The 22,974-nt window shown below is 40.1% G+C and overlaps 2 protein-coding genes across 41 annotated transcripts in view; both read right to left on the bottom strand.

The window, feature by feature from the left end:
- Positions 1-3,581, bottom strand: part of LOC110535277 (aspartyl/asparaginyl beta-hydroxylase) — a 51,769-nt gene extending 48,188 nt beyond the window's left edge. For 8 of the 37 annotated variants that reach the window (XM_036934879.2, XM_090189411.1, XM_036934884.2 and 5 more), the window contains exon 1: positions 3,025-3,548. In XM_036934879.2, coding sequence (XP_036790774.2) covers positions 3,025-3,064 — 40 coding nt within the window. In that variant the 5' untranslated portion in view covers positions 3,065-3,548. Of the gene's footprint in view, positions 1-3,024 lie in introns of all 37 variants that reach the window. The other 29 variants (XM_090189397.1, XM_090189400.1, XM_090189402.1 and 26 more) reach the window with 6 other exon arrangements.
- Positions 3,582-5,465: 1,884 nt separating this feature from the next.
- LOC110535276 (WD repeat-containing protein 48) lies at positions 5,466-20,163 on the bottom strand. 4 transcript variants are annotated; one of them, XM_021620178.3, is made up of 19 exons: positions 20,075-20,163; positions 15,821-15,961; positions 15,082-15,157; positions 13,534-13,616; positions 13,113-13,242; positions 11,965-12,053; positions 11,375-11,476; positions 10,908-11,132; positions 10,294-10,368; positions 9,994-10,096; positions 9,272-9,369; positions 9,047-9,154; positions 8,845-8,941; positions 8,632-8,724; positions 8,284-8,389; positions 7,961-8,048; positions 7,518-7,594; positions 7,142-7,346; positions 5,466-6,886 (listed from the first exon to the last, which is right to left on the bottom strand). In XM_021620178.3, the coding sequence occupies exons 1-19, from the start codon at positions 20,153-20,155 to the stop codon at positions 6,791-6,793; spliced, it is 2,073 nt and encodes a 690-aa protein (XP_021475853.2). In that variant the 5' UTR covers positions 20,156-20,163; the 3' UTR covers positions 5,466-6,790. The 4 variants fall into 4 exon arrangements, with proteins under 4 accessions (XP_021475853.2, XP_021475850.3, XP_021475852.3 ...); XM_021620175.3 differs by having other exon boundaries at positions 11,375-11,497; positions 15,082-15,160; positions 20,075-20,154; XM_021620177.3 differs by having other exon boundaries at positions 15,082-15,160; positions 20,075-20,154.
- Positions 20,164-22,974: the final 2,811 nt, after the last annotated feature.

Raw genomic sequence — 22,974 nt, 5'->3', positions numbered from 1 at the left:
ACATGACAGTTGCCTGTCAGTTGGTCTTTAGTGAAGATCTGGTGCAGAGGTTGAAATTCTCTTGAATTTGAGCACATTACACTACAGCATTTAGAAATAGTTGTACAGTAAAAAAAAGTGTGTAAAGGAGCAGTTCATGACTAGGCTGACACACCCATTCTGGTGCAATACGGGCACTACCATCTTCTCACTAGATGGGTGGAGTAGTGTTTTATCGGCTTACAAACTTCCAACCATATAACCTAGTCTAAATATGTTGATACCATACCTTAACGGAAGACACTGTGCAATACATGGCACTCTCTCGACGGCTTCCAACAATGGAGCACGCAATATGCTCGTTGCCATGATACAGAAGCCATCAATGCAATTTAAAAAAGTCACAATCATCATTACATACTCAGTGTACAAAACATATTGAGTTGCCCCACGTTTTGCCCTCAGAACAGCCTCAATTTGTCAGGGCATGGACTCTTCAAGGTGTCGAAAGCATTCCAATGGGATTTGGTATTTTATTAGGATCCCCATTAGGTGTTGCGAAAACAGCAGCTACTCTTCCTGCGGTCCACACAAAACATGAAATAATACAGAACATTAATATACAAAAACAGCTCAAGGACAGAACTACATCAATTTAAAAAAGGCACACGTAGTCTATATATTAATACACAAACTATCTAGGTCAAATGGGGGAGAGGTGTTGTGCCATGTGGCATTGCTTTATCTGTTTTTTTAAACCAGGTTTGCTGTTTATTTGAGCAATATGACATGGAACGGAGTTATTTCTGGATTTGGGGACTGTGAAAAGAACCCTGGTGGCATGTCTGTTTGGGTAAGTGTGTGTCAGAGCTGTGTGGAAGTTGACTATGTAAATCATTTGGGATTTTCAACACAATAGTGGTTCTTATAAAAAGCAGTGATGCAGTCAGTCTCAACTCTTAGCCAATAGGACTGGCATGAATAGTATTTATATTAGCCCTCTGATTACAATGAAGAGCAAGATGTGCCGCTCTGTTCTGGGCCAGCTGCAGTTCACTAGGTCTTTGCTTGCACATGGCTGGATAATAATCAAGATAATACCAAACCAGACCCTGCAGGACTCGATTTTTGGAGTGTTGTGTCAAAAAAGCAGAACATGTCTTTATTACAGACAGACCTCTCCCCAGCTTTACAACCACTGAATCTATAAGTTTTGACCATGACAGTTTACAATCTAAGGTAACGCCAAGTAATTTAGTCCCCTCAACTTGTTCAACAGCCACATCATTCATTACCAGATTCAGCTGAGGTCTAGAACTTAGGGAATGATTTGCACCAAATACAATGCTCTTAGTTTTAGAGATGTTCAGAACCAGTTTGATTACTGGCCACCCATTCCAAAACAGACTGCAACTCTTTGTTAAGGGTTTCAGTGACATCATTAGCTATGGTTGTAGAGGCATATATGGGATTCTGTCCCATGTTGACTCCAATGATGCCCACAGTTGTGTCAAGTTTGCTGGATGTCCTTTGGGTAGTGGACTATTCTTGATAGACACGGGAAACGGTTGAGCATGGAAGAAATAAAAAAACAGCAGCATCGCAGCTCTTGACACACGCACCTGGCACCTACTTCCATACCCTGTTCAAAGGCACTTCAATGTTTTGTCTCCCATTCAACCTCTGAATGGCACACATACACAATGCATGTCTCAAAGCTTAAAAAAAAACATCCTTCTTAAACCCGTCTCCTCCCCTTCATCTACACTGATTTGAAGTGGATTTAACAAGTGACATCAATAAGGGATCATAGCTTTCACCTGGATTTACCTGGTTAGTCTTTGTCATGGAAAGTGTTCCTGATGTTTTGTACACTCAGTGTATTTCAGCCATCATGACTGAAGACTATAACAACTTCCTCTAAGGCCATTGGCTAATCTTCATGTGTTTATAATAATAATACAAATTAAATGGCTAATCATAATTTGTGTTAACCTAATAATCATCATCATCCTCTTTTTCAATAGGCGAGTGCATCAGAGTAGTAGGTCCATAAATGGCAGCCAAAGATTTCAGCAACAATCTGTCTAACAAAGGATGTTACAGGGCATGGTCCATGAAGATTAACAACTGTCAGGTATACGCACACCTGCAACATTTTTCTGTGGTTGATGTTGCCTTGGCAGTTGTGACACCCTAGTGTAAATTCAGTGCAACACTGCAAACAGGGCCAAGCCTTCCAATCAGATATTACAATCACAGTGCATGTTGACTTTTTATGGTAGCATCACATGCACTGCAGTGCGACAGACAACTTCCCATGTCTTTGCACTTCTGATTGCCAGTTTGTGCAATGAAAACACAATTAAAATCCATGCATTGACAGTTCCTTGTTATAAGTAACTATTATCCACCAGTCACAACACAGGACACTTTTCACTAGTTTAGACTCAGACCTCAATTAAGACACTCATATTCTAAGATAATTGTAGAGGAGTAGGCTATTAGTGTGAAAAATGTTAGGCAACCCTTTAATGACACAAAATCCATTAAACAGTTAGACAGGGTTTTTTTTCTTCAGATATGTGCCTAGGGATGGTCTGGATGAATGACATGGTGTGCACTGGGAATATGGAATAATTTGATGACCATTCCCTACAGGCCAACATAGCATCATTCACATTCATCATAATTTGAGAAGAGAGAAACACGAAGCCTAAACCAACAACAGAAGACAAATAGCTAAACATATAAATTCCCTTCTAAATGTAGTGAAGACACTAACCCGCTGACACAGTGGACAACAAGTGAACGTTAGCAGCGGGGCTACATTGTATCATTGTAACATAGTTGCTACATTGTAGCGTTTCAAAATAGATTCTGCACAATTGGCTCGAGGAAAGAACATGATGAAATACATCATTCTTTGCCTGGTGGTGGTGCAGTTGCATAACTGTCAAATAAATATTTAACTAGCTAGACTTGCACAATCATTTAGCGTACGAGCTATGCTGTTAGCTAGTTAGCATTGGGAAGGGTACCGACCTTTTTTGGCTTGGTTTCTGAAATTCTTCCTTGGAGCCATTGTAAGTGCACGGATGCTGACTGTTCAAATAATTAGCCTGTAAACTCCCTTCTTGTTCCCTAAATTAATTTCCGATACCACCTTGATAGAGATAGCTTCCTATTACCTACCATTCCAACAAAATAATAATGTCCTCATGGATACTGACTGACAAGCTAAAGTCCATGGTAACCAGTTTACTATTGAGTGATCTTAAATTCCGCCAGTCCGCGACAGGGAATGAAAGATGGGCGGAGTTCTCAGCGGATTCGTTTTTGTTGTAATTCTACCGCTTGGACCACTACTTGTTGGGAGTGCCCAGAGATTTCCGCCCTGCAGTTTTGATAACAGCGATAACAAACGTGTCAGAGTGTCCCCTGTATATCGCGACATCTTCACATAACATAAACATCAAAGGGGTTTAAGTGGCTGCTGAGTGGACCTGGAAGGGACAGAGAGGGCTGTAATAGTATCCAACCTGAGACAGGCGGGGATTTCTCTGCCTGGGTCCCTGATGGGGATGCCTGCAGTATCTTCTGGAGGGTCAAATACAGTGATGTATTTAAACCCTGAAATGCTATGTATTGGCCAGTGGGAGGCTTTGAAGCCACCGATCGGCCATTTTGCCACTCCCCAGAAGGAGTGGGAATAAATGGAATTCTACAGTATTTCAATTAAATGTATTTTTGTATTGTTTGTTGTAGAACTTTCACAAATAGTTTACTAAAATCTTTATCTCACATAATATAATCAATAATAATAATAAACAATCATTTAAAAGTATGCATTAAGGTGTTGGCTTGGGCGGAATCCAGATGTTCATATTGTCATACCGGGATTTACGGTAATACCAGCAAAGCACATGGGGCGCTAAAAATGCAAGAAAAGCCAATTGGGCCTCTATCACCAGAATGCTAACAAATGTATCACTAACTAAAAGCGAAATCACAGATGATGTTAGCTAAAGGCTAACGAGCGAGAACGAACATAAACTAAATGCAAAGACAAGCAAATACAGCTCATAGAGTTATACAAGCATAGCTAATAGCTTCCAAATGTCAATTTCGGTGAGTGTTGAAATTTATAAGCGACGGTGAACGAGATAAATTGTGCAAATGAACAAAGTTGTGATGTGTAAACGTTACACGGACCAGATGGGAAAAGAACGGAGACAAAAAAAACTAAACGCTAGTAGGAAGCACACAAAAAAATGACAGATGTACAGATACCTCATCCAGAGCTATAAGATATCTGATGGAAAACATTTAGTAGTGAATTGCATACAAGTGTAACTTCATCAACTCGTACCCCACACAACAGACTCGTCGATAGATATGGAACGCTATGGCCTCACCAGCATGCTTTCTCTTATTGTGCTTTTTACAAACAAACACGCGACTGGCCCAACTGTTCTGGGGATCTACGGTAAACGTAATAATTTAAAATAATTTTACAGATGAAATGAACGCAATCTTCTTAATCTTCTGGGGTATTGCACAAGTTGATTGCAGGTAATAACTAAAAATGTCGCAAAAAATATTAACATTTATTGAAAAACTTCAAAATTAATAGTTTTGATGGTATTTATAGTATAGAAAAATCCTCCTGTGGCTTTTTCCAAATACCACTGGTATACGGTATACCGCCCAAGCCTATTAAGGTGTCTGTAATAGAATAAACATGGCAAAAACAAATGTAGACGTTAAACGCATTTCTATAGCTTCCAAAATCGTTTTCTACGTTGACGGGGGAGTACCAAGATGGAGCCATGTTGGCTTCAAAACAGCTCCCCGTTTGTCATCTAGTGTATATATAAATAATGGGTCAGATCTAACCATGCGGGGGTTCCCCAACTGGCGGCCGTGGCCCCAATTTCAAATATTAAATCTGTTTGGGCTTCTTGCTGTCAATTTGCAGTCTACAAATTATTTGTAATTATGTTCAGGTCCCCTGACCATCCGTTCAATAAATAAATCGTCAGGTGTCTGATTCTAGTTGATGATCCCTGATGGGCTCTCTGGAAACAATCTGGAGATATAGATTAAGAGAGCTTCAGGGATGACTATACAATTGCAAGAAATGTCATGTGTGTGTATATATATATATATATATGTAACTGCTTCCAGCAGCATTTGCATTCCAAGGCAAATATCATATTACACATTGCAAGTGGTAGCCTTTTGTGTCCTGGAATTCAGCAATGTGATTTCTGATCTTAAGTCTCGGATCAATGCAATTCATCTTCCTCTGAAATTCAAAAGCATGTTATTCTCATTGTCATGTTGGCTAATTTATTATGAGTTTATGCACCCACAATATATATTAAATTACAATCAGCACTTCAGAGCATAAGCGGTTGTGGATACAGAGGCATATAATTCTTTAGTAGCTTTTTTTAATGTAGAGAATTCAACAACCAATGTTTCTTTAGGATTAAAACCAAATAAATTCTTTATTATAATACATTTGCTATAACACTGAAATTCACATTGTTGGAGTTTGAGAGCAGTCTTCATTTCGTTGGCATAAAAAAAAAAAAAGTTGTGAATCCCTCTGCTTTCCTCTAGAATATCCCCCCCATAAACTTTGTCAGTGTATAATGGATATAGGCCGATTTAGCAGCAGACTGTCATGGGTAATGCCAATGACAACAATTTAGCTTTGCTCTCAAATACAGTACAGTAGCCTATAAATATCCTGATTCAGTGGGTCCTTTAAATTGTACATACCTGTTGCTTCTTGACATTTGTGATTTTAATGAGATTATATATATATATATATATATATATTTTTTTTCTTTTTTACATGAGAAAGCACCCTTTTGAAAATAACATAGGTTTTGCTAAAAAAGAAGGAAATATAATGTTCCTGATGATCAGAAGTACAACTTGTGCCAAGTTGCCTATAAAATATGACAGTCTATTTACAAAAAGAAAGATAGGTTCAGTAATTTAAGTGTTCGCTAAAGAGATAGTATGGGGAATGTGTACTTACTTGTATGTGTCCATTTGGTGAGAGAAGCTTCGCACAGCAGCTTTCAATACATCAGTCAGTTGCCAAACTGAGGTAACTGAGGAATATCACACGACATACAATAAACATTGTCATGTCTTTACATTCTGTCAAGTCTTTGATTGGTTTGAATGGTCACCTATCCAGAAAATGTTCCTCAATAAACCCTTTCCTAACCATGGACGAGGATGAAGGGTGGTGATAGGTGGCCGGAAACAAGCATGTTCTAGGAATGTATGGGAGGGGGGGACCCCAACAAAAACTAAAACATACTCATGTCAAAGTGAACCCCCAAGCATAGTGACTTTCTCAAGCTGGTTGTCACGCCTTCTCTCTCAGAAGATGGGCATGTCAATAAAAATCTTACTTACAAAAAAGGGGAAAAAAAATAACAAAAAGGAGGCAAGGAAACGTCATAAAATAAAACCTAAATGACAAAGAACCTTAAAATGCCCTGGAAATGTCTTCAGTCCATTCACTGTACACAGTAACAATAGTTACCCTCCTTTCTCCTTGTGTGTTCTGGCTGATTGGAGAACAGTGATTATTGTGTGACACTCTGGCTACGGACCAAACAAATGCTTTCTGAGGGGTTATAAGGCTCTAACAAGGAGTCGTTGAGCACAGGTTTGTGTTACTAACACATGGATCTGGTTGGATGAGTTTGAACAGTCCATGTTTGGTTCCAGAAGAAGGAGGTGGTGGTCAGGATAGCACAAGATGACACCGGTGACCTCACGTGGACTTCTGCCGATAGTGAAGGGTTAGGTCTCCGCCACTCTTCCAGATAAAATGCTTGACCGTCCGCAGGTCCATGTTGGGATCCAATACCTACAGACAACAAAAAGTGGGAACATACATTAATACATTTTAGTCATTCAGCAGACGCTCTTATCCAGAGTGGACTTACAGTTAGTGTATTCATCTGAAAATAGCTAGGTGGGACAACTATATATCACAGACATAGTAAGGACACTTTTCCTCAATAAAGTAGCTATCAGCAAAGTCAGAGCTAGAATAAAAAGGGGGGGGGGGGGGGGGGTTGTTTAAGATACTCTTTGAAGAGGTAGGGTTTTTGTATAGTACCTGATCCTGACAGAGCAGCTCAATCTTCTCCTCGGCCAGCACGGCCACGTCCTCCTCCTCCTTCTGCTGCTGCTGCTGCTCGCTGGGCTTGTCGTTGTTCCCCGAGGCCCCTGTCTGAGACTCGTTGTCCAGGTTTATGATCTTCTCATATACGTGTTCCATCACCTTCCTCACCTGGAGCATGTCGCTGGCCGACAGACGGTCCCTACGGAAGAACCACAACGTTGGAACATAACTGCAAGCTTAGAACATTGAACGGTGAGAAATAGTTCAAGTGAATGATACCATTAGGAAAATGTGTTTCGCAGGGAAGGATGAACAAAGAACAATAATAGGAACAGAAAAACAGATTGTCGGTTTAAAATGTTGTACTTACTTCTTTAAGGTTTTTGCACCAGAGGAAGAATGAGGCTGGAGGTAGAATGGGATTTTGTTGAATTTGGGCATATTTTTCTAAATCACAGGGAAGAATCAAAACATGAGAACCATATTGTATCAACACTACACAATTAGCTATAATACTGTAATGTTACAAGATATATAGACAGTACCAGTCACAGAGGAGTGTGCAAAGCTGTCATCAAGGCAATGGGTGGCTACTTTGAAGAATTTTAAATATATTTTGATATGTTTAACACTTTTTTGGTTACTACATAATTCCATGTGTTATTTCATAGTTTTGAGGTCTTCAATGTTATTGTACAATGTAGAAAATAGTACAAATGAAAGAAAAACCCTTGAATGAGTAGGTGTGTCCAAACTTTTGACTGGGACTGTACATGTATTATATTTATCATGAATAATAAGTCGAGAGCTCACATCCACGGTAATGTCGATGACCCACTGTGGCACGGTCTCGTTGAGCAACATGGACTCAGTTTCACCACCTGAGTCTCGACACAACAACCTGGAGAAAGAGAGGGCCGGGTGGGTGGGGTTTGCACTTCTGGGACTATTCCATTGGTTCCATTACACTGGCAAAAGCTTGATTGAGTGCCGCTTAGGTACAGTATTTCAACGAAAACCAGTAATTTTTCCAACCATGTCGGACTGTGACAGGGCGGTTTAGCACAGACTTCAACAGCAGCATGGATGGAAAATGTTCGTATTTCATGTATTCTAAGTAACGCTGTGTATTTTACCTGAACAGGGTCCTTCCCCCTGCCTCTCCAAAGATGACTGGCGTGTGAGGGGGAACATGGAAGTAGCCATTACCTTTCTGTATCCTGCTCTCATGCTCCCCGTTCACTGAAGACAGACAGACACACACACACCATCAGAACATGGACTATCACTGATAGATTTAATTCAACTCAATAACGTCAGAAGAATATCAAAGACTGCCTGCATTATACTTTATATTATTATTATTATTATATACATATTACTACAGTAGTAGGTGTACGTGTGTTTTTCAAGTGTTAATGTCACGTGCACAAGTACAGTGAAATGCCTTTTTTGCAAGTGTGTGTGTGTGTGTAACAGCGCACCATGGTTCATCTCGGTTTCTTCATCCATAGGGTTGACGTGTGTCCGGGGCCAATACTCCAGTAAGGCCTGCAGCAGCAGTCCACCCAGGTTCACTAGAAGAGAAGACAACTCTATACCGACGGTACTGCACATATGGGACCATATTCACTTTGTGTGGGTAAAAAGTCCACGTGATCTTGCTAGGCAGTACATTTTATTTTAAAAGCGCTCACATTTGGGATCAGCCCCATCAGGACTGGAGAAGCCTGCATCCTTGGCCGACACCCACGCAGCAAAGCAGTCACTCTCATCCAGCGTGATGGTCAACATCTACCCAACGGAATATGTGCATTAAAATGAAGGCAAATCACTGTCCTACCTATTACTGTCCAAAGCTTTACAATGTAAAAAAAAAAGAAGGCAGGATCATCTTACCCCAGTCTTAAGATCCACAGAGAACCAGTTTGGCACATACACCATTTTAAACCTCTTTTTAATCTCTTCGTCAAACTCCATCTTTCCCAGGTCTTCCCCTTTACACGCCTGAATGAGGACAAGAGGTATTCAATCAAAAAATATGGCAAACGATGAAGAGATGGCAGAGAGACGGAAGATGGCAGAAAACCCAAATGTAAAACACAGAAGGCAATGGGCACGCACCTTTAAAATATCCCAGTATGCAACGTTGTTGTTGGTATCTTTGGTTAGTATATGTCTCTTGTCATTCAGAATGTGGCACTGAATAATGCTGGCTCCGCCTAGTGGACAGAAATACACACGACACCCATTTATGCCTAGAACGTACAGTGTACAAAACATTACGAACACCTTCCTAATATTGAATTGCACCCCCCCGTTTGCCCTCAGAATAGCCTCAAATCGTCGGGGCATGGACTCTACAAGGTGACAAATGCATTCCACAGGGATGTTGGCCCATGTTGACCACCATGCTTCCCACAGTTGTGTCAAATTGGATGATGTCCTTTGGGTCGTGGATTGTTCTTGATACACACGGGAAACGGTTGAGCGTGAAAAACCCAGCAGCGTTGCAGTTCTTGCCACAAACCACAGCGCTTGGCACATACTACAATACCCCGTTCAAAGGCACTGAAATCTTTTGCCTTGCCCATTCACCCTCTGAATGGCAGACATAGACAATCCATGTCTCAATTGCTTCAAAATCCTTCTTTAACCCGTCTCCTCTACACTGACTGAAGTGGATTTAACAAGTCAATAAGGGATCATAGCTTTCACCTGGATTCACCGGGTCAGAAAGAGCAGGTGTTCATATTGTTTTGTACACTCAGTGTACAATATCTATTACATTCTAAATACCAGAATTTGCAATACAAAGATACAAACTCATGAAGTTAAATGTTTACCTTTAACAACCTGCTCGGGCTGTGTGCAGAGAGGCGTCAGGGGAGTAGTGCAGTCGTTGTCGTAATCTCCAGATGCTCGGAAATTGTGAATGCCCTTCAGAGACTTCAATGAATCATGACAGGAAACATTAAATCAGGGAGTGAACATTGCATTAAAAGTATACAGACACAAGGTTCTCTTAGAAGAGACACACAGGCTATACGGAATTCTTTGTTTCTACTGTTATATCCAGTTTAATTCTACTTCCATATCAATAACTCATAAAACCCCTGTTGTTCCACTCCAGCTATGATGCTTACCCATTTGTTGACGGTGGACTTGGTGGTGGAGACCCAGAGGGCCGTGGGGGGGTCAGCTGAGCGGTCCAGCTCCATCTGAACCAGGGAGAGACAGAGCAGCCTTCACTTAAAGGTCCAATGCAGCTGGTTTTAGCTCAATATCAAATCATTTCTTGGTAACAATTTAGTACCTTACTATGTTTGTTTTAAATTACAACTGTAAAAAAGAAAGAAAAATAGCTTCTTAGCAAAGAGCGATTTCTCAAGCAAGAATTTTGGTGATGTCACCCGGCAGGCCAGAACTCCATCCAACCAAAACAGGCTGAAATTTCAAGTGGTATTTTCAAACATCTCTTACACTACAAGGGCATTATCATCACTTTCACAATTACACAGTATTATTCCAACCTCAGTGTGTAAATATATATAAAATACAGGAAAATACATGTTTTTGACTGCACTGGGCCTTTAAGGCTGAGATAAGAAAAAACATTGTGACATTATGATTGGATATGGCTCAAAATACCTAAGTCCAATAAACATCCAGGCCTAATATCTACAAGTTACAGATGTTGCAACTATATTTCCCAGTATGCCCTCTACTCAGAGTATCCCAGTAACCACACCCCTCTCACCTTGAGGACGGGGGCCTTCTCCTCACAGATGAGCATACGGAGCTCTGGGTTCCTCAGGTCAGTGCAGTAGATCTTGCGGTCACGGCCACCAGAGTAGACATGCGTGAAGGCCTCGTTGACCTGTAGGGCCCATACGCCCTCATCGTGCACCCGGTAGGTGGCGATGCACCGCTGCTGCCCCAGCGACCACAACCGGATGGTCCCGTCTGAGCTGCCCGAGAGACACTGGGCGGAAAAAGAGAGCTGTAACATTAGGAAGGCGAAATCCCAGATGAAAATTTCAGGTTGGAGGCTTCCCTCGCAGTTCATTCCCTGCTGATTCCAGAAATCCTCCAAATGGTATTTTAAAAAAAAAATGTAGTCCTCTTTGTCCCTATATGGAACAATAAGGCTTCCACAAAACAGTACCAGTGGCTGACATTTTTAAAGGTGAGGGACAAGACTAGATTTTTAAGGGCCATCCTTACCTGAGTGCCATCCCTGTTTAGCAGTAATGATTTGACGTTGTCAGTGTGGCCTTTCAACTTCATCAGTTTGGCACAGGTTCGAGGATCCCAAACTCTCAGTACCTTTAAAAGGGCACATTCACTCTTTATGAGGTATATGGAAAAAAAACATAGTTAATTTCAAATTGCCAAACCAAAAAATTTAAAAAATATAGTTTAAGGTTTTTGTTGGTGGAACTCTTACACGCAGAGGTTTACATTTTTGTTGGTGGCAAACTCGTTCATGGTGTGTCCCAACAACAAAAACTGGCAGTAATTTACTTAATTGACCAATGACAAAGAGTTGCAAACCTCTCGGCCAATAACAGCTAGTTTTCCCCTCCCCACTCAGACCACTCCCAGAAATTGCTCTTTGCTAAGAACCTATTTTTGTTTTTGATCATTTTAATTGAACAATCACAGTAAGGTACTTAATTGTTACCCATAAATGATTTGATATTGAGATAAAATTAAAAATCAGCTTCAGTTAGCTGGAAGTATTATAACAAATGTCATCACACCACTGGAAACATTAAGAATAAAATCAACACAAATGTGATTTAAGAACCCACCTTTTCAGTGGACCCTGACACAATGACGGTGCCCATCTGATTCATAGCCAGACTGTAGATGGAGTCTTTGTTCCCACTCAGTGAGGAGGCTGGGAGACGACAACAGCATAGTTACAACACTCAGGTCTGTCTCAACAGACTTCTGGTTAGTCAGTGGCACTTAAAGACCCGTAAAGATACCCATGGCCATCATTCAAATTGATGTGTACTTGAGGACATTAGCTGTGTTCGCATACCCATACTAACATACTACATACTTAATGCGTATATACTAGCTAGACATCTTACAACTTCATTAACAATGTCCATGGAGAACGCACAACGACTATACCACTTAGCTAACCTAAGAATGACGTGAATAATCAAGTCAATAAACCGTTGGGTAGTTAGTATATAGTTAATATACTGGCAAGTTTGTTGTATTAGTAGCCAACGCCCTTTAGGTCGCCAGCTAACATAACGGTACATACAAGCAACTGCTGTAATGATATGCTGTTTGTAAGGCTAGTGTGGCTAACACATTGTCAGCCAACATAAGTTATTTGAAAAGGCATTACTTTACTGCTCAACATGGTCTTAACATTGGTCATAATTAGTTCAAGCAATTCATTTGTATCCGCTCTCGTCGGACTTCGGCTGCATCGTCAAATCTGAAAATGTTGTGAAGCCACGCCCATTTATGAAGAACTGCATTATGCACGGAAATAGTGTCTACTGCTTGTATACTTCGTATTTTAGTGAATTTAGTACAACATCTGGAAACGTTTGGCATACTAACTATATCCATACAATGACCACTAAGCCTAGTAACATACTCAATTTACATCACAAATAGTAGGTTAGTGAGGTTCGTATGAGCATTCGAACACAGATATCGTCTTCAACGAGCGATTCCTCCAGATATACAGTACATCTATCTATATCTGTACAGTACATTCCAAGTAGTCCAGTGAACATTTAAAATACTCAGTCCAGGGTGTGCCTATGACATGGTAGCTGAGTTATGTTCATTAGGGCATGCAACAGAAAACATTTGGAAGAAGAACATTTTATTAACAGTCCAGTCCAGGTAATCCCTCCCCCAGTTAGTCCTTTTTTTCCCAGTTTGGTGCTGAATGAACATGATCCAGATGAGAGAGCATACTCACTGGTGACGGTGTTATTGGAGGCAGTCAGTGCTGTTAGTGTGTTGACGTCCCATAGGAAGATCTGTCTGTCCAGCCCCGCTGAGGCCACCAACTCCTTGTCCTTGGCATAGGCTAAGGCTTTGACATAGTCCTGTACAGACAAAACCATAGGGTTTTGATGCCAAGTCTCAGTGCTTTTAAAATTAGATTTTTGGTTCCGATTAGGCTAAAGCACATATCTTGAAATGTGCATGCTAAATGTAATACAACTTTATTTCTCTACAGCTGCATCGTAACTTTCGCTTTAAATATGCATTGATCTCAAACGAAGATGTGTGAACACTGGGTACTTATCTTAAGATCGCATTCAGGCCTTTGTGATGCCACTTGAAATGGGATTACAGGTGTGGTATTTTGGAGCTATCAGTATGGTATTGCTTACCTTGTGTGTTCGCAATGTGGACATGCAGAATCCCTTATGCGCATTCCAGACTTTCACTGTGGTGTCTGAGGAAGCAGATATCACTGGAATACAGAGTGAGATTATTCAGACACGGGATCAATAGGAAAAAGATAATATGGCTTTAAAAAGATGTCAACTTATTTATAAAAATGGCTTGCAGGCTTAACTGTACCAGACTGCAAAACATTCAAAATATATACAGTGCCTTCAGAAAGTATTCACACCACCTGACTTTCACATTTTGTTGTGTTACAACCTGAATTTGAAATTGATTAAATGTAGATTTCAAAGCAGAATTATGTTCTCATAAATTAATTACAAATAAAAAGTTGGAATGTCTTGAATCAATAAGTATTCAACCTCTTTGTTATGGCAAGCCTAAATAAATAACTTTAGGATTTTTGAATGACTACCCCATCACTGTACCCACACATAATTACATGGGACCCTCAGTCAAGCAGTGAATTTCAAACACAGCCACATTCCCTAAAACAATGTTGGAGGCGGCTTATGGTAGATAAACATTCAATTATCTGGCAACAGCTCTGGTGGACATTTCTGCAGTCAACATGCCAATTGCAAGCTCCCTCAACTTGAGACATCTGTGGCATTGTGTTGTGTGACAAAACATTTCAGAGTTGCCTTTTATTGCCCCCAGCACAAGGTGCACATGTGCAATGATTATGAAGTTTAATCAGCTTCTTGATATGCTACACCTGGATGGAATTTCTTGCCAAAAGAGAAATGCTCACTAACAGGGATGTTAACAAATTTGTGTACAACATTTTAGAGAAATAAGCTTTTTGTGCTGATGTAACATTTTGGGGGGGGGGGTATTTTATTTCACTTCATGAAACCAACACTTACATGTTGCGTTTATATTTTTGTTCAGTATAAATGACAGAGTGAAAAGGAAGCCTGTACAGAATAAAAATATTACAAAACATGCATCCTGTTTGCAATAAGGCACTAAAATAATACTGCAAAAATAACTGAGCTTTTAGTTTGGAGAAAACACATCACTGAGTACCATTCTTCATATTTTCAAGCACGGTGGTGGCAACATCATGTTAAGGGTATACTTGTCATCGGCAAGGACTAGGGAGTTTCTTAGGATAAGGACTTTGCATAGGCAAAGTCCTAGAGAAAAATAAATAAATAAATAAATAAATATATATATATATTATAGATTTTTTTTCTTCTACTTTGACAGAGTATTTTGTGTAGATCATTGACAAAAAAAATACAATTAGATCCATTTAAATCCCACTTTGTAACAAAAGAAATGTGGAAAGTCAAGGGGTGTGAATCCATTCTGTAGGCACTGTACAAGCAAATATCCATAAAACAGTTGTCAATTTGCATGTGATGGATATGTCCTAAAATGCAGTTGTGTTTCAGTGATCATTCTTTAATAATAAAAAATATAGGCTATCCATTCTGAGGGGGTAGGGCTCTGTTCGACACGGTTCTCAGAGAATTTCTCAGAGAACTTCAACTCTGGCTTAACACATCACACGGACTCACATGTCTTCCCATTGCAACAGAGGACGATGTCATTGACCCAGTCCGTGTGGTGTTCCATCGATGCAATGTACGGGTCCTGCTGCAATAAATAAGACTTATGCTGCAATATCAGTGGGTTTATGCAAGTATTCTATGACAATCAATTACAATAACAGCACAACAAAAAAGCTTGGCGCTTTTCATTCGAACATTGACCATGGATATTGGTCTGTACATCTATACATCTGACATATCAGCTCTTTCTCAATGTCTCTTTACTTGACACCTCACATCTCCCCCATATTGGAGAAGAAAGTCAGAGGGACCTTGGAGCCTCTCCTCCAATACAGTTGAACAGTGATAGGGTGCAAGAAATCAACAAATTTAGACTTTGTGGCTGTGGAATCTGACTTTATGGCTGTGGAATCTGACTTTGTGGCTGTGGAATCTGACTTTGTGGCTGTGGAATCTGACTTTGTGGCTGTGGAATCTGACTTTGTGGCTGTGGAATCTGACTTTGTGGCTGTGGAATCTGACTTTGTGGCTGTGGAATCTGACTTTGTGGCTGTGGAATCTGACTTTGTGGCTGTGGAATCTGACTTTGTGGCTGTGGAATCTGACTTTGTGGCTGTGGAATCTGACTTTGTGGCTGTGTTATTTAGCGGAAACTATCACAGTGTGACCTACAGTAAAAGCGTTCAAAGGGTCAAGATAGGATGGCATCCTGCCAGGTTAAGTGTGTAGGTGACGGACAGGTTACCTTGTGCTGGTTGACGCTCCATATCCTAATGATGGAGTCTCGGCCAGCTGTGAAGAGGCGGTTCAAGGCCGGGTCAAGCTGCAGGGCGTTCACCCCATTGCGGTTGTACTTCTCCACCTCATCCCTAATCACATAGGATACCTGCACAGAGAATTGGATATGAGTGCAATTTGAACCACATAACAAAATGAAGATGGATTGGGATTGTTTCTGGTGAATCCTTGACATTGATTTTACTGAGTTACAGTTCATATAAGGAAATCAGTCAATTTAAATACATTTATTAGGCCCTAATCTATGGATTTCACATGAATGGGAAAACATGCATCGGTTGGTCACAGATACCTTAAAAAAAGGTAGGGGCGTGGATCAGAAAACCAGTCAGTATCTGGCCTCTTGCATCGGTTTGGGCTGTGACACATCTCCTTCCAATAGAGTTTATCAGGCTGTTGATTGTGGCCTGTGGAATGTTATCCCACTCCTCTTCAATGGCTGTGCGAAGTCTATGGATATCGGCAGGAATTGGAACACGCTGTCGTACACGTTGATCCAGGCCATCCCAAATATGCTCAATGGGTGGCATGTCTGGCGAGTATGCAGGCCATGGAAGAACTGGGACATTTTCAGCTTCCAGGAATTTTGTATACATTAGAGGTCGACCGATTAATCGGCATGGCCGATTTCAAGTTTTCATAACAATCTGAAATTGCCATTTTTGGACGCCGATTACATTGCATCCCACGAGGAAACTGCATGGCAGGCTGACCACCTGTTACGCGAGTGCAGCAAGGAGCCAAGGAAAGTTGCTAGCTAGCATTAAACTTCTTATTATTTTTTTTTATTTTTTTAACTACACATGGTTGATGATATTACTAGGTTAACTAGCTTGTCCTGCGTTGCATATAATCAATGCGGTGCCTGCTAATTTATAATTGAATCACAGCCTACTTCGCCAAATGGGTGATGATTTAACAAATGCCCAATCGTTGCACCAATGTACCTAACCATAAACATCAATGCCTTTCTTAAAATCAATACACAGGAGTAGATACGCAGGTTAAGAAGTATTTAGTTAAAATAAATTAATAATGTTAGAAGGCAATAATAACTAGGGAAATTGTGTCACTTCTCGTGTTCATTGCACGCACACAGAGTCAGGGTATATGCAACAGTTTGGGCCGCCTGGCTCGTTGCGAACTAATTTGACAGAATTGTACATAATTATGACATCACATTGAAGGTCGTGCAATGTAAGAGCAATATTTAGACTTAGGGTTGCCACCCGTTAGATATAATACGGAACGGTTCTGTATCTCACTGAAAGAATAAACGTTTTGTTTTTGAAACGATAGTTCACAGATTTGCTTTACGAGGGCTCATAAGTGTGTTTACTATGTTATAATTAATTAATTATTTATAATTAAGTCTATGATTTGATATTTGATAGAGCTGTCTGAGCGGCGGTAGGCAGCAGCAGGCTCGTAAGCATTCATTCAAACTTTCCTGCGTTTGTCAGCAGCTCTTGGCAATGCTTGAAGCACAGCTCTGTTCATGACTTCAAGCCTATCAACTCCTGAGATTAGGCTGGCAATACTAAAGTGCCTGTTAGAACATCCAATAGTCAAAGGTATAAGAAATACAAATGGTATAGAGAGAAGTAGTTGACGCGTCATAATTCCTATACTAACTACAACCTAAAATTTCTTAACTGGGAATATTGAACAACCAGCTTTCATATGTTCTGAGCAAGGAACTTAAACGTTAGCTTTTTTACATGGCACATATTGCACTTTTACCGTAGGATTGAGGTCAGGGCTTTGTGATGGCCACGCCAATACCTTGACTTTGTTGTCCTTAAGCCATTTTGCCACAACTATGGAAGTATGCTTGGGGTCATTGTTCATTTGGAAGACCGATTTGCGACCAAGCTTTAACTTCCTGACTGATGTTGCTTCAATGCATCCACATAATTTTCCTTTCTCATGATGCTAAATTTGTGAAGTGCACCAGTCCCTCCTGCAGCAAAGCACCCCCATAACATGATGCTGCCACCCCCGTGCTTCATGGTTGGGATGGTGTTCTTCAGCTTGCAAGCCTCCCCCTTTTCCCTCCAAACATAATGGTCATTATGGCCAAACAGTTCTATTTTTGTTTCATCAGACCAGACCTTTTCTCCAAAAAGTACCATATTTGTCCCCATGTGCAGTTGCAAACCGTAGTCTGGCTTTTTTATGGCGGTTTTGGAGCAGTGGCTTCTTCCTTGCTAAGCGGCCTTTCAGGTTATGTCAATATAGGACTAGTTTCACTGTGGATATAGATACTTTTATCCCCGTTTCCTCCAGCATCTTCACAATGTCCTTTGCTGTTGTTCTGGGATTGATTTAATTTGCACAAGCATTTCGCTACACTTGCATTAACATCTGCTAACCATGTGTATGTGACCAATAAAATTTGATTTGATGTGGAGGTCCTGGGCTGGTATGGTTACACATGGTCTGCAGTTGAGGCCAGTTGGACATACTGCAAATTCTCTAAAACAATGTTGGAGGTGGCTTACGGTAGATAAATGAACATTAAATTATCTGGCAACTGCTCTGGTTGACATTCCTGCAGTCAGCATGCCAATTGCACGCTCCCTCAGAACTTGAGACATCTGTGGCATTGTGTTGTGACAAAACTGCACATTTTAGAGTGGCCTTTTATTGTCCCCAGCACAAGGTGCACCTGAGAAATGATCATGCTGTTTAATCAGCTTCTTGATATGCCACACCTGTCAGGTAGATGGATTGTCTTGGCAAAGGATAAATGCTCACTAACACGGATGTAAACAAATTTGTGCACAACATTTTAGAGAAATAAGCTTTTTGTGCGTATGGAAAACTTGGATCTTTTATTTCACCTCATGATTCATGGGACCAACACTTCACACATTGCATTTATATTTTTGTTAATTTTATAATAACATGTAGGCACTGTGGCTGAAACTAATCAAGTGTCATAAATGGCTTGTAAACACTGGTAATGTACTGGACTAGTGAGTTTTTCTGAATAGAAAATGAATGGACATAATCCTAGAGGAAAACCTGGTTCAGTCTGGTTCTCAACAGACACAGAGTCAAATGAACCTTTCAGCTGGACAATAACCTAAAACAAAGCCAAATATACACACAAGTTGCTTACCAAGACAACATTGAATGTTCCTGAGTTGCCTAGTTACAGTTGACAAATCTACTTAAATCTATGGCAAGACATGAAAATGGCTGACTAGCAATGATCAACAACCAACTTGACAGAGCTCGAAGAGTAAATAAAAACAGGCAAATAGTGTACAATCCAGGTGTGTAACGCTCTTAAAGACTTACCCAGAAAGACTCACAGCTGTAATCGCTGCCAAAGGTGATTCTAACATGTATTGACTCAGGGGGTTGAATACTTATGTAATAAATATCTTTCATTAATCTTTTTTTTTAAATACAATTTATCCACTTTGACAATATAATATTTTGTGTAGATCCTTAAAAAAACAAAGAGAACTAAATCCATTTTTAGCCCAATTTGTAATAACAAAACAAGTTTCACGTCAATGGGTGTGAATACTTTGAAGGCAATGTACATACAAACTAACATTATTGAATGGATACAGAGTAAATCATATTGCATCAGAGGACCAGAACACTAACTTATTGAACATACTGCATGCCATCATTCGTAAAGCATGTGTGTGACAGCAGTTTGCTGACGTCGAGCAATCGCATAGGATCAAGGCTATGCAATTGTAATCGGACAAAGATAATTGCACCATCCGACTGGTTGTATACCACATAGCTAGCTTGCTAAAGGGGATGTGATTTTCTAGCTAACCAGCTAGCTCGTGATGTGAGGGTGGGCGCGGGGGAAATCTTCAATGTCTCTAGTTACCTGAAATAACAACCCCGCACGTTCACATGCAAATCCCTTGACAACCCATTAAACACGAGACACGGTCTCCGTCAAACGAATTGAGTCATTTGCAGCGGGCCGCAGAATGTATTGAGTAGCAGCAAGCTAAACTAGCTAGCTCTCTGCTAGTAATGCCAGAGCCGAGGAAGGAGTGACCGGTGGCACTTGCCCGCCACACGTTGAGGGTTCAAAGACATCCACGGACGAGCAGGCAAAAGATACATTTCCACGGATAAGTATCGTGTATGAATGCAAATTGAAAAATCTTTACTCTGCACGCAACTGCATGACAAGATAGATACATTAGTGATTTACCTGCACTTTTCTCCGCCCAGCAGCATTCTGCCTGTGATGAGTCGCCATCTTTACATGATGACACCTTGACGTCACTTCCATAAGGCGGTTGTCCCTAGTTACCACACCCACAAAGTCATAAACCCCGCCTATTTCTAAAATGTTCACATTTCAAGATCAAAATTTCGTTTGATGTGGTATTTTAGTCTTACGTACAGGATACGCACAGTCAGGGTTGGGGAGTAACGGATTACAATCCGCTACATGTAAGGGACTACAAAAAAAACGGTAACTGTAATCCGTCACGTTACCAGCAAAACTATTGCTATCAGATTACAGATACATTTGAAAAAGTAGATGATTTACTTCGGGGATTATTTTTAAATTCAGAAAGGATGTTTGCGAAAAAAAAATATTTAACACTTCTCTGTTTTCTCATTGACAGACATTCACCTGTAGCACACGCTCCAGCAGGTATATCGCTCTAGTCAACCCCAAAACCAATTATTTCTTTGGCCGCCTCTCCTTCCAGTTCTCTGCTGCCAATGACTGGAACGAACTACAAAAATCTCTGAAACTGGAAACACTTATCTCCCTCACTAGCTTTAAGCACCAACTGTCAGAGCAGCTCACAGATTACTGCACCTGTACATAGCCCACCTATAATTTAGCCCAAACAACTACCTCTTTCCCTACTGTATTTATTTTATTTATTTATTTATTTTGCTCCTTTGCACCCACATTATTTTTATTTCTACTTTGCACATTCTCCCATTGCAAATCTACCATTCCAGTGTTTTACTTGCTATATTGTATCTACTTTGCCACCATGGCCTTTTGCCTTTACCTCCCTTATCTCACCTCATTTGCTCACATCGTATATAGACTTGTTTATACTGTATTATTGACTGTATGTTTGTTTTACTCCATGTGTAACTCTGTGTCGTTGTATGTGTCGAACTGCTTTGCTTTATCTTGGCCAGGTCGCAATTGTAAATGAGAACTTGTTCTCAACTTGCCTACCTGGTTAAATAAAGGTGAAATATATATATATTTTTTTAAATCAGCATTGAAAAAAAGCGCAAATGTAAATTTGTTCCACCTGAGTGTGTCTGACCACAAGTCAGAGACCACTATGATTAAACAGCAAATGTATTTGATGGATCGCGGGAAAAGAGCAGGAATATGTTTTTGTAGGCTACAGTCCAAGCTATTTCTTCCAATGGTGCGACTGCTGTCGACATCCATAGATTATCCAATTTGAATAAACGCTTGGAGATAAGGATGAGAGCAGTGTTGTCTACGGTGATACCGACATCACTTCTTATTGATATCTACATAGCGCATTGATGTGAATCACACTGCTGCTCTCTCATTTAGCTACATGCTCAAACTTGCACACTTTTGATAGACTTAAAACTTGCACACTTTTGATAGACTTACTACAATCTGTAGTAGCTACATCCATTTTTGGATTTCTAAAGTATATATATATATTCATGTAAAGATATAATTTAATCATATTATTATATGCAATAGAAAGCGATGGGTTAGAAGAAGCCTACATAACCAACCCATAAAGTAAATTTTAACATCCATATATGGCCAGCTATGTAAACTTTAACATTGATTTATCCTGCAATAGATGTAGTTCAATTTGTAACATACATTTTTGTCTTCTAATGACTCATAAAGGGAAAGTAATCTAAAAGTAACTGAATGTAAATCAGATTACGTTACTGAGTTTGGGTAATCCAAAAGTTACTGATTACAATTTTGGACAGGTAACTAGTAACTGTAACAGATTACATTTAGAAAGTAACCTACCCAACTGTGCGCATAGTATACATCATCCAACAAAATTTTTACTTGCAGGTTCCTTCTCGACAATGCAACAACAACAATAATAAATAATAAAAGATAAGAATACAAACAAAGTAAATGTCAGGTAAATGTCAGTAGAATAGAATAATAAATGTTAGCATGAGTATAATACAGGATAGCACAATTTATAGTCCAATATTTCCATTTAAAAATTATATATATAAAACATTTTATTGGTCACATACACGTGATTAGCAGATGTTATTGCGGGTGCAGCGAAATGCTTGTGCTTCTAGCTCTGACAGTGCAGTGATATCTAACAAGTAATATCTAACAAATTATACAACATATAACCAATACACACAAATCTAAGTAGTAATGAATTAAGACTGTATACATATGGACGAGCGATGTCAGAGCGGAACGGACTAAGATACAGTAGAATAGTATAGAAAACAGTATATACATATAAGATGAGTAATGCCAGATATGTAAATATTAAGTGACTAAGATACCCTAGAATAGTATAGAATACAGTATATACAAATGAGATGAGTAATGCCAGATATGTAAATATTAAGTGACTAAGATACCCTAGAATAGTATAGAATACAGTATATACAAATGAGATGAGTAATGCCAAATATGTAAACATTTTTAAAGTGACGAGTGTTCCATTCCTTAAAGTGGCCAGTGATTTCTAGTCTATGCCTCTAATGTACTAGTGATGGCTGTTTAACAGTTTGATGGCCTTGAGATGAAAGCTTTTTAACAGTCTCTCGGTCCCAGATTTGATGCACCTGTACTGACCTCGCCTTCTGGATGATAGCGGGGTGAACAGGCAGTGGCTCGGGTGGTTGATGTCCTTGATTATATTTTTGGCCTTCTTGTGACATTGGGTGCTGTAGGTGTTCTGGAGGGAGGGTAGTTTGCCCTCGGTAATGCGTTGGGCAGATTCTCCCCTTTGGAGAGCCTTGCGGTTGCGGGCGGTGCAGTTGCCGTACCAGGCGGTGATACAGCCCGACAGGATGCTTTCAATTGTGTATCTGTAAACGTTTGTGAGGGTTTTAGGTGACACGGCACATTTCTTTAGCCTC

This window comes from Oncorhynchus mykiss, chromosome 11 (assembly GCF_057628025.1).
Source record: "Oncorhynchus mykiss isolate SJ-2025 chromosome 11, ASM5762802v1, whole genome shotgun sequence".
NCBI lineage: Eukaryota > Metazoa > Chordata > Actinopteri > Salmoniformes > Salmonidae > Oncorhynchus > Oncorhynchus mykiss.
The sequence above is the reverse complement of the archived record's forward strand: the minus strand, read 5'-3'. Positions and strand labels throughout refer to the sequence as shown.

Bases quoted from the DNA above. Each gene is read 5' to 3' on its own strand.
- LOC110535276 (XM_021620178.3), bottom strand. From the start codon at position 20,155: ATGGAAGTGACGTCAAGGTGTCATCATGTAAAGATGGCGACTCATCAC. The intron at 13,243-13,533 runs GTAAGCAATACC...TTGTCTGTACAG, and splicing joins CCACATTGCGAACACACAAG to GACTATGTCAAAGCCTTAGC. The intron at 8,942-9,046 runs GTAAGATGATCC...TCCGTTGGGTAG, and splicing joins CTGTGGATCTTAAGACTGGG to ATGTTGACCATCACGCTGGA.